Consider the following 19,913-nt stretch of genomic DNA (forward strand, 5'->3'; position numbering starts at 1 on the left):
TTTTTTGTATTTGAAGAATCAAATGGTCCCCGCTAGGACAAACAGAAAAAAGAAGGCCCTCCCTCCTTCCCTCCCATGTGGCGACCTGTAACCTCCCCTCCCACTAGGGATGGGCATTTCTAGCAAAAACACTATTCGAAATTCGCTGATCAAATTCGAATTTAATTCGAAATTCGAAAATAAATAAAAAAATGTAAAAAAAAAAAACTTTTTTTTTTATTTTTTTTGTGAGTGAAATGTTGCATTGTCTCCCCTGATTCTAAGTCTACGGCTTTATTAATTAATATAAAAAGCTTCTGCTGTGGATTTTTAGCTCAAACAAGCATTGCACCACTGAAGTGACATTGACATTTTCGAAAATAAAAAACAGTTTTGACAATCATGAGTGGTTCATTAAATATTTAGTAGGCTCAGGTCTGAGTGCCAAAGGGGTGCCAAAGTCACCCCCTCTCCCTCTTCATGGGATTTCATCCGCCATTCATTTTTCCATAAACCTTGCTTAAAATGCTTATAAAAATTGTTTTACTTGCTCAAACCAAGCGATTTGACTATACTTAGAATCAGGGGAGACAATGCAACATTTCACTCAAATTTTTTTTTTTTTTTTTTTTTTCGAATTTCGAATTTCAATAATAAAAGTCGACCTTGATAATAACAACGATTATTCGAAAATTCGAAATTCGATGCCCATCCCTACCTCCCACCCCACGTTAGTTCGATATAACACAGGGTTCATACACATTTTGACCAATAGATTTCCATGACTTTTCCATGAGCTCAAAACTAATTTCCATGACCAAACATTTTGTGAAGTCTCGGTGCTGCATACATGAAAAAGTGAGTGAGTTACGGCATTCTTACTTTAAAATGTCACTAGCTTTTAAAACCAGGAAAAGACAACATTTATGCCATATCTCCATATTACCACACCATACTACCATTACCATTACCATACTAAGACCATATATCAGGCATGTACAAAGTGCGGCCCCCAGACTGATTTATATCTATCTATATATATCTATATCTATATATATAAATACAAAGCGGCCAGGAAGGGGGGGCGTAATTTACAGTCTACCCACTTCTCCAGGGACCACTACACCACTGTATGGAAGCCCTTTAAAATCCCCCTCAGGTAGATCTCAGTACCCTGAACTTGCTGCGGAGAGCGCTGTTGAGCAGGAAGTCATCCTTCCAGCCGGCCATGTGGTCCTGGATCTCTGACAGCGAGGGCAGAGCCTTCTTCAGCTTCTCCTTGTCTCGTCCTCCGTGGTCCAGCTTGTACATGGCATCCGTCTCCAGCTTCTCCTTCTCTGCCCGCTCTGTCCAGAGAGAGGGGGGTGGAGGTCAGTATAGCCAGGGTTCATACACATTTTCAGGGATCGAATTTCAAAACTTTTCCATGACTTTTCAAGAATCCATAATAGAATTTCTATGTAAAGTGAGGCGTTGACTCTGAATCAATATCAATAATTATTACTACATTGGACAAACAGGACACACCTCTTTATATTGGATTTTAGTGCTTTAGAGTCACTGCATCACATTTAGGGATGCAACAACTAATCGATAAAAATCGATTATTAAATTCGTTGGCAACGAATTGCATTATCGATTCGCTGGGTTGCGATTTGTTGGGTCACATAGCTATATAATGATATATTATAAACGTTTATCTACGTTGGGAGTTGCGTCTCACTGTCATGCCTACTTCCTGTGTCGTGGACTGACTACGTCACGTGTTGTCTCCATGGAGACGCATGGTGTCAGCATGGCGGACGCGACGAAAACTTTTCAACTGAAGTGTCGGAGCGCTTCACATTTTGTAAAACTAAAAAGTGTGTTAGCTGCAAATATGTCAAATTGACCTTGCATGGCACGGACGCACCACGCGGACAAAGGAAAACATAACGTAACTAGAGATGTAACGGCATGAAAATTTCACATCACGATTATCGTGACCAAAATTATCACGGTTATCGTATTATCACGGTTTGTTAAAATGTGCTGAAAATGTAAAAAAATACACGCACAGAAATTATTTCACCAAGTTTTATATTGAAAACTCAGACCCGAAAACGATTGATACACTCACTGAAATCATTTCTCCAAGGCTGCGCGTTTGCATCTGGGAGACGGTTGATGATGGATGGTATTTACCATGTTTTTCAAAGCACTGTAATCATGGTAACACGGTAATCACGGTAACACGGTTTTAATGATAATGAAAATTTGAAGCGGTGCGGTTATCTTAAGGAATTTCATCATTAAAACCGGTTATCGGTACATCCTTAAACGTAACCAACGCTAGCCATGACTGGGGCTCAACAGCTGAGCAGCAGGGTGAGCTGGTCAACGTTAACAACGCTACAAAATCTTTAAACGAGAGTGGGCTTTAATTAAGTAAACGAGATTAGACACATGTGCTTTGCGTTTTGAGGTGAGGAAACGTTCATCTAACGGCAGGAAGCTTGTCTTGTTTAACGCTGGCTCTAGCCTGTGTTTTGATCCAGCTTGGTGTGTGTGTGTTTGGTGTGTGTGTGTGAGAGAGAGAGAGAGAGAGAGAGAGAGAGAGAGAGAGAGAGAGAGAGAGAGAGAGAGAGAGAGAGAGAGAGAGAGAGAATGCGTTACTGTAGAAACAATCTGCCTTCATACAGCCCATGGCCTGTTGTTGATAGATAGATCTGCTCACCTACTTTTTGGTGTGTGTGTGTGTGTGTGTGTGTGTGTGTGTGTGTGTGTGTGTGTGTGCAGGTACCTGTGGTGAGGATCTGCTCGTTCATGTTGTGAGGTGTGTGTGTGTCTGTAGGTACCTGTGGTGAGGATCTGCTCGTTGTCGGCCATGTCCCAGCGCTCCTCCTTCCTGTTCGCCCCGCTCACGATCACATAGTCGCAGGTGGCCGGGTCCGTCTGCATCTCGATGTAGTTCACACACAGGTGGCACTTCATCCGAAACCTGAGGGGGGGATTTGCCCACATAATGCATTGATTGAGTCAACTCAATTGCAATTAAAGCTGTAGTTTGGAATTCACACAATGCATAACCATAGCAACATAAGCAACATAACTATAGACATGAGAGCCTTGTTTGTGCGCTGTGATTGGTGAGTTACGCTCTACTTAACCCTGGTTGATCGTTTGATTCGGACCAGCTCAGCTCCCCCACAGACACACGCTTGTTTAATGTAACCTTTCAATGAACTAGTGATATGCAATAGTCAACATTATTTATTTCAACCAAAATTATAATGAAATAATATTGCCTACTGCAGCTTTAATAGTTTGCAAATGTAAGAGGTGTACAACAAGACATTTAAAGATACAAAGGGCATATTTTTTGCATGAATTATAGTGAAACTGCTCCTTGTTTTGGTGGGAATGTCCCCCGGATGTGCCTGGACCTCACTTTGAAGACCAGTGCTGTAGACATTATGCACTGAAGCCTACCTCCCTGTCTGTCTATTTGTTTGTGGATTTTATTTGTTTTTGTAACCTTCACCTCTACATTGAGAGCCTACTGATTTGTCCACGTCAATGTGTGTACTGACTGACGTTTTCCCCAGAGTATTATACATTACATACAAAAAACAAAACAAAACAAAACAAAACAAAACAAAAAACAGGGTTAACTGCTAAGAACCATGGTTTTTGAATATGTTTTTGTCCAATCAGATGCTTTGAGTGAAACTTACATCCCATTGAAATTAGGACAGAAATCGAGAGGTATGAATTTTTCACACAACAGCAAATATGTTATCAGTCAGGCTTGTCTGTATTTACCTGTAGATTGGTGTGGTGTAGTAGTTCCCCACTTTCTTCTTCTCAGCATTGTAGCGTACACCTGCGCAGACAGAAACACAGCGTTATGAAACAACAATGGTGGAGACTGAGCCTGGATTAGCTGGACCGCGTTGTTCTACCAACTTACCCATGCCGATGTGATTCTTGCAGCCTTCACACCAGATGTTGTAGGGCATCTCAAACCTTAATGGACACAAGAAGGCATTAAGCAGTAGAAACGACATTTGGGCTGAGATTCACTGGGAATGTATTGATACTGATATCGGTTCTGATAATGATTCTCAAATGTTATTTATTTCCATTCTTTGTATTTTATACTGTTTTCCTTTCATTCTTAATACATGATTAACAATCACAGTGTTGACCATTAAACCTAATTGTACACACTTCATAAAATGTATCAGTTACATTGAGAAATACACATTCACATTCACCAGTGTATTTCAGATCTCCTAGTGCTGACATATTTTGACTAAGCAACTTCCTTTGTGGCATTAAAACACATTTCTATGCAAAAAAGGAATGAAAGGATACTAAATTGATACAAATCTAAATGAAAATACACTTAGACTAGTAAAAACAGATGAAATCCTGTCTGTGTGTGTGTTTGTGTACTAACCTGATAACGAGGATACCCTGGGACAGTTTTTTGGCCCTCTCCCGAAGAGGGTGAGTGTTGTGGTAGCCATTGAGAGACCCATGCTAGAGACAGAGAATGGAGATATATTAAGGTTGTATAGTCACATCTGGCTGTCTGTTGAACCATCTGCTAGTGTGTGTTGTCATAGATATAAGGTTGTATAGTCACTTCTGGCTGTCTGTGTGTGTGTGTGTGTGGTCATACACACCTTGACCGGGTCAAAGTCAGGAGGGTAGTATTTGTTGGTTCCTTTCCTTTCACCCTGTCAAAGAAAACAGTAAAACAAACTTGAATTGTCAATACAGAGACAGAGAACACCTGAGCTTAGAAACATCTGCCGTGGCTATTTGTACACTGCCAGACACAGATATGATATTATATATACTGTAGATGATGATTATGGTATGTGATATCGTTAGAATGACTTACCATATTGACGACTGGTTGTCCACACTAGTACAGTAGTAGATTAGCGCTCTGTTCACAACATAACAAAAAGGGAGAAATTATGATATTTGATGCTGTCAAGTCACAGTAATGTTAGTATTTGGCTATGTAAATGCAAAAAGACTGCTAACGTTAGTTATATCAGATTCTGATATTTTCCCATGACATCCTCCCCTGCTAATATGCCAAGAACTCCTCCGCCTTGTCCCCCCTTCTGTTCTGCCTTGGCTTTAGCCAATGTAGCTAGTTAACGTTAGCTGAAAGTGACTGAGTACTAACGAACACCGGTACATGACATGACCAATTGTTGTCTTGACTTGACATTACAGACCAGTCAACATTAGCGTAGTGTCGTCGTTGGTCTCACGACAGCAGTGGTTGCTGCTGGATTAGCTACAACAAGCTAGCATCCAGGAGAAAAGGCTACAGACCAATCTCCGTTCGAAAAACTGGCGAATTAATGCTGCGTGGCTTGTACTACGAACAAATGCGATTTTTATAAAACAAGTGTTGCTTGGTGGATCGGGTTTGTGCCGAATTTTAGGGTGTACCATCAAGACGTGTAAACACTCTCAAGTCATGTTCTACACGGCATGTGTTGGCTGATAAGGAGGGAAACATTCAACTCCGTTTTAAAATATTCTTCAGCATGGCGTTCTCCAGGTTAGCTCACGCTTAGCAAAACGCTAGCGTCCTCTTCCAACCGATTCGAACCACACAATGTAACGTTAAGTGGCAATTGCCACAAAAACATCGCATGATAATTACTGAACGCGTAACTATATATTTACTGACTATAACGTTAATCCTAAACAAAAACATACTTAGCTACACTCTTGTTGAAACAACAACAAACAACGCAGAAGAAGAAGACCGACGGCTAATGCGACGTCACTTCCATGTTTCGGAAGTGACGTCATATGGAAGCGACGCCGGTGTCATCGTGTCATCTGTCATGAGAGAAAACAGAGAACGTGTTCACGACGACATTATTATGATCATTTAGTGCCGGGGGGGGGAAATGGATATGAAAACGGAGGCGCACAAGCGCTACATCTGCTCGTTTCCCAAATGCGAGGCATCCTATAACAAACAATGGAAACTGGACGCTCACCTGTGTAAACACACCGGTCAGAAACCCCACACGTGTGAGCACGATGGCTGCGGTAAGTCCTTCTGCAGCCCGTACCACTTAGCGCGGCATGCGCTCACTCACAGCGGGCTGAAGCCCTTCCAGTGCGCCGAAGCTGGCTGCACGGAAGCCTTCACGACGAACTCCAACCTAATGAAACACATCAGCCGCAACCACGATCCGCAAAAGAAGAAATACAGTTGCAAAGTCGACGGCTGCGGACTGGTGTTCAAGAAAAACAAGCAGCTGAAGTCCCACATGTGTGAGCAGCACAGCGGGCTGCCCCCCTACCCGTGCACCTTCGAGGGCTGCGGCATGGGCTTCGCCTTCCCCAGCAACCTGAGACGCCACGAGAAGGTACACCGAGGCTACCCGTGCCAGGACGCGGGCTGCGCCTTCACCGGGAAGACCTGGACGGAGTACCTGAAACACCGGAACGACGCGCACCGGAAGGACGCTCACAACAAGCCAGTCGCCCGGTGCGATGGCTGCGACAAGGTGTTCCGCGACGCGCGCTCCCTGCAGCAGCACCAGCGCGTCCACCTGGACGTGCGGGTGGTGCTGAAGTGCCCCAGGGACGGGTGCGACCGGTCCTTCACCACGCCCTTCAACCTGCAGAGCCACATCAGCTCCTTCCACGAGGGGCTGCGGCCCTTCGCCTGCCCCCGCCAGGGCTGCGGCAAGACCTTCGCCATGAAGCAGAGCCTGCAGCGCCACAGCGTGGCCCACGACCCAGAGAGGAGGAAGCTGACGACTGAGCCTCGCAAAACCACCAAACGCTCCCTGGCCTCCAGGCTCAGCGGCTACGGCTCCAACACCAAAGTAAAAGCCAAAAGCAAGCGAAAGGGCTGTAAAAAGACACAGGACGGCACAGACCGTGCGTCCGAGTCCCACTGCGGGTCTGGACAGAAGAAGACGGGTCCTGTTGAGCTGGTCTCCCTCCTGCAGGACACCACTTTATTATGCAACCCAGTGGAGCTGCAATGATTGATCGACTAGTTGTCGACTATAGAGAGCCAAAGTGGAACGTCACTTCCTGCCGCAGCACTGTACCAGAGATTTTCGTCCGCCATTTATTTTCCCATAGACATTTCGTAAAATGCGTATAGAAATAGTTTTACTTCGTCAAACCAAACGGTTCAGATATATTTAGAAACAGGAGAGACCACACGACATTTCACTCGGACCAAAACGTTGAAAAACCGCGGATTTAAAGAAAATATTTTTTCCGTGTTGTTTTTTCAAGTTTTGGTCGGAGTGAAATGTTCTATGGTCTCTCCCGATTCTAAATATAGCTGAACCGTTTGGTTTGACCAAGTAAAACTATTTGTATAAGCATTTTACGAAATGTCCATGGGAAAATAAATGGCGGATGAAAATCTCTGGTACAGTGCTGAAGCAGGAAGTAGGCGGTCACTTAGCCTCTCTATTCAATTAATCAGCAACTATAGGCTACATGCACAACTTTTTTACTTCCTGAAATTAGTACAGCTTCTTTATTTCCTGTCCTACACTATTGGATGAACTGATTAGTCAGGTGTGCCTGATCATTGTTGTGACTGCAGCACACCTGACATTAATCAGTTCATCCAATAGTGATGACAGGAAATAAAGAAGCTGTACTAATTTCAGGAAGTAGTGGAGTTGTGCATGTAGCCCATTTTCAGGGTTTCAGGGTCATGGAAAAAACCTGGAAAATCATGGAAATAAACTACAATTTCCAGGTCTTGGAAAAATCATGGAAAAACATAATATCCCCCAAAGTTTTGGAAAAGTAATGGAAATTTGTTTAATAAATATTTCCATGGCGTTCATTTACGCTGAGTTTAAAATAATGTGTGTGTGACAGCGGGGGTAGTGTGTTTTGTTTAGAGAGCGCTTCTCCTCTGCTCTGTGGCTCATACAGGCTATCATGTCCCTTGTTACTATGAGTGACACGGAAGCAGCCAAACATTTAACAGACAAACCCCGAGTGTGCACCCGCCCCAGCTCATGAACAGCCAACCACATCCCTTGACAATGGGCAGGGCTAGTGACGCCAACAGCACGTTTGGTCTCACCCGGCACCACACCACCATGTGAATTGAAACAAACATGAACATAGAAGAAGGAGATGAGTGTGGAGGGAGAAGACATGGAGGAAGGAAATTGTCAATAAAAGGGACGCTGAAAGCAGAACACCGTTGTCTGTAAACGTTACAAAGAATTTGATCCGAGTGTTTCAATTCATATTAATGTAAATTTACGTGTTAACGTGTTCCATATAACGTTACCGCTACGAGCCCGCAGTCTTCTGCGACTGCGTTAATGTTATACGTCGTTAAACAAGTGTTATTTTGTGACAAGCAAAAGTTTTTTTTACCGTTGGAATTTGACGAGGAAATGCTCTCAGTATGAGTGCAGATTAAAATTAAAATGACACAAACCAATTTCTCGATTATCAAAAAAAAAAAGATAATCGAGAAATTGGTTTGAGTAATTTTTTAAGGAGAGAGGGAGAGAGAGGGAAAAAAATGGAAAATGTGAATATTTTCTGGTTCCTTTGCTCCTTTATGACAGTAAATTGAATATTTTGGGTTGTGGACAAAACAAGACATTTGATGACATCATTTTGGGTTTTGGGAAAAACGGATCAACATTTTTCATCATTTTCTGTAATTTTATACCGAACAACGAATTGATTAATGGAGAAAACGAGAACGACCGCACCGCGGGTTTATGCCTCCGCCATTAGTTCATTCTTGAGTCCAAATCGCCATTTGAGGCAAATTGGAAAAAATTCCGTCAAGGCGCTCCTGAGATGTTGCGTTACAGAGCTTGGAAATTGGGTGTGTGAGGTCACAGTGACCTTGAACTTTGACCTTTAACCACCAAAATCGAATCAGTTCATGCTTGAGTCCAAGGCGATGTTTGAGGCAAATTTGATGAAATTCCATCAAGGCATTCCTGAGATATGGCGTTAACAAGCTTGAAAATGGCGTTCGAGAGGTCACAGTGACCTTGGCCTTTGATCTTTGACCACCAAAATCTAATCACTTCATCCTTGAGTCCAAGTCGATGTTTGAGGCAAATCTGATGAAATTCCGTCAAGGCATTCCTCAGATATCGCGTTACCGAACATCGGACGGACAGAGGGACAATCCGGATCCATAATGCGGATCCATAATCCGGCCTGGCTATCGCCGGCGGAGGCATAATAATTGGCAAACTAATGGCCAATGAAAATAATCGTTAGCTGCAACCCTACAACTCAAAACCCACAGACTCATTAATGGGCAGCTTACTACACTGTTGCCTGTGTAGAGCTGCATGAAGGAATTCACACCAAACTCTCATGAGACTAAAGAATTTGGTTCTAAAACCCTGGACAGACACTCAATTGAAAATCACAGTGGGTTCTGTTGTTGAATCTGTCTACCGTGTTGAATGAAAGTTTTCAGGTTTGAATGGCAAAAATCCTAATGATTATCCCGATACTGTTTTCCACCATATCAATTATTTGTGATATAGTAATATATGATACGGTTTCAGAAAGCTTGTTCTGACTGTAAGTCATTCTGAAGTGCCCAGTCTTTGCTGCCTGCCAGTAAGTTTGTTTTTCTCTGTGGTCGTTTGAAGGTGAACCGAGAGAACGGATGCTCTGTTTCCCTCTTTATCTGTCGTTCAAACAACTTTGTTTTGAAGCACTTTATTTTCTTCAAGCCATTATTTTTGTGCCATTTGTGTAGTCGTTTAAGAAAACATGTGTTGTGAATAAGAGTTAATCATGATAAAGTTAAATTGTTGCTCATACTGTCGCAGAAAATTTCTTTCTTTCTTTTGCACCGAGAAAGTCAGTGTTTTGTAAAAAAAAAAAAATTTGATAGTATTGATTTCTGTCAAACTAGAGAATATAGATATTGTTTTGTAAAAAGGGGTTTGCATTTTCACCAGTGTCTGGATGATGAGTGCCTCCCTCTATAGAGAATCCCATGTAACAGGTGTGTTCTTGTGTTATCCAAGGCTATGTTCACATTACAGGCAAATCCGATTTGCTGCTAGTCATTAATCATCATTATCTTGATTGGTTTCCCAAATCGGATTCGGGAGTGTGTCCGCACTGCCACAAATCTGATTTGGGCAAGTGTTCAAGTTAGGGATGTCAATTTTCGGTTAATTTCAGTTTCGATTAACCGACGCTAATAATCGATTAACCTATCGGTTAATTCATAATTTTTTTTTTTTTTTTTGTCTATTTACTCAATGAGCTCATGCCCAAACAAGGCGTGTCTATTTAGATGCTGAAATGTTAATGCTTTTTGTGTTAGAATTTCTAACACAAAAAGCATTAACAAGCATTAACAAAAAGCATCAACATTTCAACGCAAATTCTTTTTGTGTTAGAATTTCTAACACAAAAAGCATTAACATTTCAGCATCTAAATAGACACGCCTTGTTTGGGCATGAGCTCATTGAGTAAATAGACAATTTTTTTTTTTTTTTTTTTTTTTTTTTAATATTAACTGATAGACCGACAGCAATAACCGAACAACGACGTTAGCGACGGTTAATCGATTAACGGTTAACCGTTGACATCCCTAGTTCAAGTCGGATCTGTGTGTCCAGATACAATGCTTCTGGCAGTGTTTGCATGTCTGCTCTGTGCTGCCCCCCTGCAAAAGACACACTCAAATCTGATTTGGGTGATCAGCCCGTCCACACTGAAGTCACATCAGTCGAAAGCAGATTGGAAACTACCTCCATATGTGGTTTGGGACAAGTGACACAAATCAGACTTGGAGCGTCCAGACTCATAAAACCAATCTGGAAAGAATCATTAATAGGTCATTTAAATTCACAAATGAGATTAGAATGATCTAATCTGAAGCCACAGGAACATGGGGACGGGGGGTGCCTGCAGGACATCAGGCATTTCTCTGTTTGTCAAATAAACAATGCTACAGTCAAGAAGATGGATACAGTATTCAAATTCAAATTTTCAATGCAATCGAGAGAGACCACTGAACTGCTCCAGTAACCTGCCCAACACTTGTTTCAGGATGGTCTTTCGAACCATTCCCAAACCTTTTCATGTCGAGCACCCCCAAATACATACTAATTGGGCCATCGACCTCCCATTTGATCAGATTTTGTGTGAACAAACCCCGTCTTGAGTGTTTCTTATATTCAATATGATTTGGGACAGAATCTTCTGTCTCTTTTGGTGTGAAGGTCAAAATGAGGACACCTGTGATCAAAAGATTATTCATTCTTACATTAATGAAATAACAGTGAAATTTGAACATCTGCACTAGGGATGGTTATCTTTTCATATTTTCCGACACCGGTGCTAAAACGATACTGTACCGCTGCCTGAAACCATACTTAAAAAAAATGAAAGCAGATTTAAACCTTTTATCTATTTAAAGTAAAGAGGATTTCAAACAATAATGTTACGTGTTATGCCCTATAATGTAAGTGAAGGTGCGTGCAGCGCCGGTTTCGGAGCACCAGAGGGCGGATATGTCACTCAGCAGCTCAGGCATGGCACCTAAACGAGGCACCTAAGCTGCACTAGGAGCAGTGTTGGGCAAGTTTCTTTCAAAATATAATATACCACATATTACTAGTTACTGTCATTTGAAAGTAATAAGTGACTTTACAATATTACTGTCTCTGTAGAGTAACTTGTTACTTATTATACACAATTTTTTGTATTACTTTCACCAAAATAACAGCAGTAGCAGAATGACATCGCCGCCCCGGAACCATCCCGAAAAATAGTTTCAACCGTCTTGAAGTCAGTGTAAACCGTTCAAAATTCCAAATGTTTCCTTTGTTATTGTCACCTATAGTGGTTATTTGCATAAAACACAGTTTAATTAGGAAATGATTGTATCTTTATTTAAATATGTGCTTTGATAAAAAAAAAAAAACTTAACTAACTCAATTTGTAACTTGTGTTACTTGACAAAGTAACTGTTACTACTGAAATCCTAATGGTAATACGTTATATTACTGAGTTACTGATAAAAGTAATATTACATGTAATATGTTACTTTTGTAATGAGTACCCCCAACACTGACTAGGAGTGCCTGCTGGCCCACTGAAACCACCCCTCTCTATTGATTTTCCGTGTGTGTGTGTGTGCCTGCGTACGTGTGTGCGTGCGTGTGCGCGCGCGCGTGTGTGTGTGTGGGGTATAGGCTGTCTTCCCACAGTCCAGCCAGACTGCAGTTGGTCAACATGGCTCAGTGGACATTGACACTACAACACATTTTACTTCTTTTACTTTTCTGCTATTCCAATGGCCGCATCAGTACTGAACCAAGGTACAGTAGTGCTTCTTTACTTGTCAAATGAATGCAGACCGTGTTTCATAAATGTAAATAACATAAACTGACATAAAGACATAAACTGTCTACAATTGAATAGAGTACCGCAGGGATGATTTGTGTAGGCTCAACCAGAAATTGCCGCCATGTTGGTTCTTAAAGGGGGATAAAAGCTATGGGGTTTTAGAATGGGGATTTCACTTAAATGCATCAAATAAGGTCTGTGGTTAACAAAAGTTTGAGAAACTGCGGCCTTTGGGTCAGCACGATAATCTTCACAAACGTGAATCACTTTTATGGCTTTTGAAGCGTTTTCTAAAAATCGCATAAAAAAATGCATTTAAAGTGATAATACGGAAGATCTGATAGTGAGTTAACACAGTGGTGATTGAGCGTATGGAAGCCTTTGTATTTTCAGTATGGAGGCATTTATGAACTTGTCGTCTGTGGTGACACAGGGTGGGTGGAGCTAACACAATAGAGACAGTCGTCGGCATGTGTGGGAACGCCCATAAAATGTTATACGGCTGGCGCGTGAGTGGGGTAAAACCGCCCATATATCTCAATGGGCTGACTCACCAAAGGACGGTGCTGCGGCTCTAAACTACAGGTTTGGGGGTTCTAGAGCAGAACACAAGACGTCTGCTCAGATGTGCGTTTACTGCAGTGGTTAAATCCCCGATCGTGTCTGCCTGGGCTGGGCTGTCAGCTAAATTCTAACTTTGCTGAATGGATAGAACGGGGGATTTACCCCACCCTGACCACGCCCCCAGCCAGGCTGAGCCAGCTAACCCAGCGTCTATGACGAGACATCGCCTCAACTGATAGACGTACTCTGTAGGTTACTGTACACTGACACCTCTTGTGTGAAGTAGGATAACAAGCCACTTTTTTCCGGTCTCTGCTAGCGTTACGGGTGGTTACTATGGCCGAACAAACTGAGTAATGTCACATAATAATGCTAATCTCACCTGCAATGACCACTCATCGCCATAGGTGTCACCCAAGAGAACAAAACTGAAATTCTCCGTATTCTCACTTTAAAAGCAATAAAAGTGGTGCTTGATTGTGAAGATTATCGTGCTGACACAAAGGCCGCAGTGTCATAAACTTTAGTTAACCTCAGACCTTATTTTATGCTAAATCCCCATTTTAAATCCCCATAGACTTTTCCTCTGATGAACCCAAGTGCTACTTCCGGCATTCATGCGGTGCTTGTTTAGAGTTTTGCTCAAAAATTAAATATACGCCTTTTGAAATTGTGATGCCTACTCCTACAAAACAATTAACAATCATTTTCCCTCATCATCACTCTTCAATTCTATGTAATGTAATCAGTATAATCTGTTTTTTACACATTTTAGTTCTGCAGCATTCACCTGTTTTATTCGACTTTAATCCTGCTTACATTATTTATAAGGCACTTTGTCATTAGAAGTTCAAGTTTGTTTGAGATGCTTGTGTGCATGAAATGCTTGTAAAGCCCTCTCGGCATAAAAAATGATGAGCACATAGCAATGTATAATTCACAAAAAAACAAAAGATTAAACTAAAAGAAATTAAGAATAAAATGAAAGCTCATGAGAACATATTGATGTCGTGCAAGAAAGCTATGGCTAATGTGTCTGTCATAGGGTTCACCAAGCGCTTGAGTGTCCTTAATAATGTATTGCTACCAGACAGTAAAATGTCCTGAGACACTGGTCACAGGACATTTTAGTAGAATAACAGTAGGCTTATTTGGTCTTAGTAGCAGTGGGAGTAATGGTATAGTGGCCTATTAGTAGTGGTAGAAGTTGTACATGTAGAAGTCGTACAAATAGTACAAGCACTAGTTGATGTAGTAGTAGTAGTAGTAGTAGTAGTTTTGAAGTACTACTGGTGCCAATGGTAGTCAAATAGTAATAGTAGTGGTGTAAGTAGCAGCAGTATGAATCCAGTGCAGGGCTGGACTGCAATGTAAGTCTACCGGTGCGATGGCCGGTGGGCCGCTCGCTAGTGGGCCGGTCAGGTTGGTGAAAAAGTATGTATTATGTATTTGATTGGGCCGGTAGCGGCCCATTCAGGCGTCAATAATGAATGATTCTGGTCTCTGGAGTGGCCCTCTAACCAATCAACGTTGGTCCACGTACAATTGGGCCAGCCCATAGCAACTGTCTGTCACTCACTTCAATCACAGTGTTTGAAAAGTAGCGCTGCATCATGGCACCACCGTCCACCTAAACAGATTAAAATCACTGACTTCACATCGGCGTCGTCGTCTGCGTCTCACTCGTTTGAGGTAAGTGTGGCAGCTATTTGAATTTGACCAAGCGATAGGATTCTGGGCTGGCTTGTAGCCTTGACGCGGTACATGCCAAACTCTATTAGAAAATGTGGCAATTTAACACACTGCCTTCCTTGATATCGGCAATCGCACCTACCTGGTAGAAAACTACCTAAAGGCCTTCACAAATTCGTAGAGCCTGCTGGTAAATTCGGCGTACATATGATCGACCAAGCACTACTTCATTTCAACAAAATGACAACTTTTAGGATTGGTGCACACTGCTAGGTAATCGATGAGTGAGCTAGCTAACGTAACGTTATTCATGGTGGTAGCCAGGTGGGTTAAACGGCAACAACGACGTTATGATTTTCACGTTTTTATAACGTTTAGATTAATATCTAAACTGTGCTTATTAGAGTAACTTATAAACAATATTTCATTTCCAATGACTTACTTGCTTGCTCCATCAAACACAGGCATGGAATGAGTTGAGTTGTAACAGACTATGGGGAAAGATACATCAGACATATGGGAAATGTTTGTGTGGCTATATTATGTCCAAAGTAATCTACTCTATATTTTTTGGTTTTGAGTATCTAAGTTTTAGTTTAGTTTTATAGTTTCACCTATAACAATACTGATTCCTAGTGGTAGGGAGGGACGCCGACATGACAACAATCAATACACTTGTATTTGCGTTAAAAAAAAATCAGTGTTGTTATGTTTAGTACTGTACTTATGTCTATTTAATAAGTAAACGTTGAGTTCTCACTGGGCACGTTTATTCAATGCTGCAACATCATTACGCCTAAAACCCCTAGACCGGGTCATAACATGTGGCTTTATAAGTAAATCTCCAACCCATGCGAGCGCGAGCTCGAAAAATTGGGCCGATTCGAAATTGTGGGCCTGTCTGACACATGGCAGGTAGCTTTTTTGGTCCCAGTCCAGCCCTGATCCAGTGTGTGACCCCTCCTGAAGGTTCACTGTGCTGGCTCCGGACCTGCTGAGAGCCGACAGTCAGGAGAACATCTACCTGGAAGCCAGTGGTCTGTCTGACCCCCTCACCGTCTCCATCAGCATCCAGGACTTCAGCAGGACGTCCCAGCTGCTGCACGACTCCCTCATACTGGGCCCAGATAACAGCTTCCATACTCTCAAGACTATACAGGTGATTTGATAACAGCTTCCATACTCTCAAGACTATACAGGAGATTTTCCTATTTGCCATCTTCCCGATAGTAAGACGAGAAGATAGATTCCCTTCTTTTCTCTTTGGTTGTAGTAGAAAAATAGCGACTTGCCCCTCCTGCTAGTTAGCTTAGCACAATGAATGGTAGTCATTGATACTGGCTAGCCTGCCCCCATGTTATCCGGTTTGGTCGTGCATCCATACAGGCACTATCACATTTGGCCGTGTCTGTGGGTGAGAAGCCGGATTAAGGGTATGTGTCCTGGTCACTGCACTAGTGCGTCCTCTGGTTGGTCTGTTTGGGGGGGGGGGGGGGGGGGGGGGGGAAACTGCTGGGAAATAGCGTGATCCTCCCACGTGCTACGTCCTACCGGTGAAACTGCTCGCTGTCAGGTGAAAAGAGGCGGCTGGCGACTGCGCGTGTATCGGAGGAAGCATGTGCTAGTCTACAACTCTCTCCAGATCAGCAGAGGGGGTGGGGCGACGACCGGGGCAGCAGGGGGAATTGGCCAAGTACAAAATGGAAAAATGAATGGCGGATGAAAATCCCCGGAAGAGGGTGTGACTTTGGCACTCTGTTCTATTCTAATCCCTCTGACTATCCACCTCATGTGATCCCAGCTTCCCTCAGAGCTGCTGAATCGAGACGAGGACAGGAACAAGTTTGTCTACCTGAAGGTGATCTTTGAGGGGCACCACTCGGAGGAGAGGGTGCTGATGGTGTCCTTTCACACTGGCTACATCTTCATCCAGACTGATAAACCCGTCTATAACCCTGGTGATACTGGTGAGAACTGGAGAAACTGGAGCTCGAACACCACATTGAGAAATAACATAACGGCACCAACAACAATGACCAGGAAGAGCACAACCCGGCAAACACGCCTTTTGAGGCCTATGGGACCTCATTTTCAGTCCAAAACCGTCTTTGCATGTTTTCCCTGCACTTGGAAAATCCACATAAAACACACAACTTGTTGAATAACAGTTACAGCACAGTTTGTAAATGCGTATATAATACATTTGAAAGCTTGTTACTGGAAGTAGGTGTTAGCTTATTTATCTAGCTAGCTACATAACATAGATCAATGCTTTGAGCCCCCCATCTCTTCTATGGTAAATGCGATCATAATGTTTGCCTAAAATCAAGTCTTTCAGCTGCAATACATTCAGCTGAATGCTCACAAACAATTTCAGGTATGACTGCTGGAGATATTATTGAAGCCCACATCAAATTATATTAAGGTTTTCTAACTGTGCGTTCACGGCGGAAAAAAGCTTTCACTCGCTCGAGTTTGGCCACGTGAATTATTCTGCAAAGTTGGAAAATGTTCAACTCGAGCGAATGGGCGACTGAGGCGAATATCTCAAATATCTCGTTGCGCTGCATCATTCGTCTGATTTGCATAGACCGGGGCGAGTCGGCTTCTGCTCGCCTGTTTGCATTGACTTTATGTGATCGTCCCACGGATTTGCAAATTTCGTCTTGGTGTGAACACACAGTACCACTAATTTATCAGGATTGGTAACATTAGCACGCTATCTATCAACAGTTGGCCAACTAACATCCATTCCCTTTGTGCTTTCTGTCTTATTGTGCTTTAAACTAATGTTAGCTAAGTAGTTCCAGGCTGAAACAACTAAGTTAATGTTCAGTGACATCAAAATCAAACCAAATGCTCACTCAAATGTCACCAATGTTACCAATCGTTTACATACCTAAGTTGGCAAACTAAACCCTAATGTCTGACTGCTGTAAACAAATCTATGAAAACATTAGATACCAAATGGGGACAGTGAACATATCAAACATTTAATTTATTTGTCTTCATTTGTCTTCATGTCTTCATTTATTCATCTTCTGTATCTCTCTCTCCCCCTCCTCTCTCTCTCTCTCTCTCTCTCTCTCTCACTTTCCACCTCTTCTCTCTCTCCCCCTCCTCTCTCTCTCTCTCTCTCTCACTTTCCACCTCTTCTCTCTCTCTCTCTCTCTCTCTCACTTTCCACCTCTTCTCTCTCTCCCCCTCCTCTCTCTCTCTCCCTCTCTCTCTCACTTTCCACCTCTTCTCTCTCTCTCTCTCTCTCTCTCTCTCTCTCTCTCTCTCTCTCTCCAGTGCGGTGCAGAGCCTTTGTGTCATCTCCATCTTTCAAGGCCTTTAACAGCTCCATCACAGTGGAATTCCAGGTAAAATACTACTACTACTACTACTACTACTACTACTACTACTACTACTACTACTACTACTAGGGGTGTCAGGATACACTCAGTTCACGATACGATACGATACACGATATTGGGTTCACGATAACGATACGCTATTTTAACAATATCTTTTTGCGATCGATTTGTAAGTTGAGGGAGCATCCTCCTCGCTAATTTGAGTAATTTCACCATTTTCATCCTCCGTGTCTGTAACGTCCCTCGTCTGTTCAAACAAACCAATGAAAAGGAGAGCGAGCATGCAATCAGATGCAGGTCAGTGCCACCATGTTCAGCTTCTTTTTCTCGATACATATTGTCACGTTTTGACATCGCGATATATTGTGGGACGATATATTGTGACATCCCTAACTACTACTACTACTAATAATAAATGTTCTTTTCAAATGTGACGTCATCAATATCGAGATTTAAACGGTGTGTAGCCTACAAAAGAACAGTCAGAAGGATCCTTATTGAATTATGTGTTCAGCTAACATTTCTTTTAGGTAAGGATGATGATGATGATCATTATGGTGGTTTGTCTGTGTCTGTGTGTGTGTGTGTGTGTGTGTGTGTGTGTGTGTGTGTGTGTGTGTGTGTGTGTGTGTGTGTGTGTGTGTGTGTGTGTGTGTGTGTGCGTGCGTGCGTGCGTGCGTGCGTGCGCGCGCGTGACGTGTGTGTGATGTGTATTTCAGAATCCAGAGAGTGTTGTGGTCAAACAAATCTCTCGGACACGACCCACTGATGGCGTCTTTGCCGAAATTCTCCCTCTCACAGAGATTGTCAAGTAAGATGATCTTATCTCTCCTTCCATACTCTCTACTGACTCCTACAGGTGAGAGGAGAGAACACAGAACATCAGTGGATATAGTCTTTTCTATTCAAATCTATATTCTTGGAACCATTTGTACGGTTCAAAGGTCAGGAACAACACAGCTCTCAACACACTAACACAAGTGAAGACAAAGGGGACTCACTAAAAACATGCGATTTCACCGTTGGTTGGGTTTAGGCATGGCGTCACTGCGGTTCTGGTTAGGTTTAGGTCAAGGCTGTCGTAAAGTCAAAAAGTGATGGGACGACCCAAATGTGAGATGCCGAGACACGCATCAGACACACAAAACAGGACGTGAGGCATGAAACGAGACACGCATCAGACACACAAAACAGGATGTAAGGCATGAAACGAGACACGCATCAGACACACAAAACAGGACGTGAGGCATGAAACGAGACACACATCAGACACACAAAACAGGACGTGAGGCATGAAACGAGACACGCATCAGACACACAAAACAGGACGTGAGGCATGAAACGAGACACACATCAGACACACAAAACAGGACGTGAGGCATGAAACGAGACACACATCAGACACACAAAACAGGACGTGAGGCATGAAACGAGACACGCATCAGACACACAAAACAGGACGTGAGGCATGAAACGAGACACGCATCAGACACACAAAACAGGACGTGAGGCATGAAACGAGACACACATCAAACACACAAAACAGGACGTGAGGCATGAAATGAGACACACATCAGACACACAAAACAGGACGTAAGGCATGAAATGAGACACACATCAGACACACAAAACAGGACCTAAGGCATGAGACGAGACACGCATCAGACACACAAAACAGGACGTAAGGCATGAAACGAGACACGCATCAGACACACAAAACAGGACGTGAGGCATGAAACGAGACGCGCATCAGACACACAAAACAGGACGTAAGGCATGAAACGAGACGCGCATCAGACACACAAAACAGGACGTAAGGCATGAAACGAGACACGCATCAGACACACAAAACAGGACGTAAGGCATGAAACGAGACACGCATCAGACACACAAAACAGGACGTGAGGCATGAAACGAGACACGCATCAGACACA

General features: G+C 42.8%; 3 protein-coding genes across 5 annotated transcripts in view; 2 read left to right on the forward strand and 1 right to left on the reverse strand.

The window, feature by feature from the left end:
* Positions 1–6,116, reverse strand: part of LOC310775051 (putative splicing factor YJU2B) — a gene marked incomplete at its 3' end in the record, with an annotated part of 28,411 nt that extends 22,295 nt beyond the window's left edge. For 2 of the 3 annotated variants that reach the window (XM_083635144.1, XM_083635142.1), the window contains exons 1-8: positions 5,716–5,789; positions 4,874–4,921; positions 4,653–4,706; positions 4,424–4,506; positions 3,932–3,987; positions 3,784–3,844; positions 2,817–2,959; positions 1,153–1,325 (exon numbers count right to left, since the gene is read on the reverse strand). In XM_083635144.1, the coding sequence (XP_083491270.1) occupies positions 1,153–1,325; positions 2,817–2,959; positions 3,784–3,844; positions 3,932–3,987; positions 4,424–4,506; positions 4,653–4,706; positions 4,874–4,876 (573 nt within the window). In that variant the 5' untranslated portion in view covers positions 4,877–4,921; positions 5,716–5,789. Of the gene's footprint in view, positions 1–1,152; positions 1,326–2,816; positions 2,960–3,783; positions 3,845–3,931; positions 3,988–4,423; positions 4,507–4,652; positions 4,707–4,873; positions 4,922–5,715; positions 5,790–6,005 lie in introns of those variants that run through there. The other variant, XM_083635143.1, reaches the window with a different exon arrangement.
* LOC310775052 (transcription factor IIIA-like) lies at positions 5,885–7,223 on the forward strand. The gene has a single exon (XM_083635145.1). It carries the CDS (start codon positions 5,913–5,915, stop codon positions 7,008–7,010), a length of 1,098 nt encoding a protein of 365 aa, XP_083491271.1. The 5' UTR covers positions 5,885–5,912; the 3' UTR covers positions 7,011–7,223.
* A 7,046-nt stretch (positions 7,224–14,269) lies between these two features.
* The window catches only part of c3b.2 (complement component c3b, tandem duplicate 2), a gene marked incomplete at its 5' end in the record, with an annotated part of 74,879 nt that continues 69,235 nt past the window's right edge, over positions 14,270–19,913 (forward strand). The window contains 5 exons of the mRNA XM_083635962.1: positions 14,270–14,298; positions 15,590–15,779; positions 16,422–16,587; positions 17,915–17,985; positions 18,699–18,790. Coding sequence (XP_083492088.1) covers positions 14,270–14,298; positions 15,590–15,779; positions 16,422–16,587; positions 17,915–17,985; positions 18,699–18,790 — 548 coding nt within the window. The remainder of the gene's footprint in view (positions 14,299–15,589; positions 15,780–16,421; positions 16,588–17,914; positions 17,986–18,698; positions 18,791–19,913) is intronic.

Source organism: Poromitra crassiceps, assembly GCF_964638095.1.
Source record: "Poromitra crassiceps genome assembly, chromosome: 4".
Taxonomy (NCBI): Eukaryota; Metazoa; Chordata; class Actinopteri; order Beryciformes; family Melamphaidae; genus Poromitra; species Poromitra crassiceps.

Bases quoted from the DNA above. Each gene is read 5' to 3' on its own strand.
- LOC310775052 (XM_083635145.1), top strand. From the start codon at position 5,913: ATGGATATGAAAACGGAGGCGCACAAGCGCTACATCTGCTCGTTTCCC.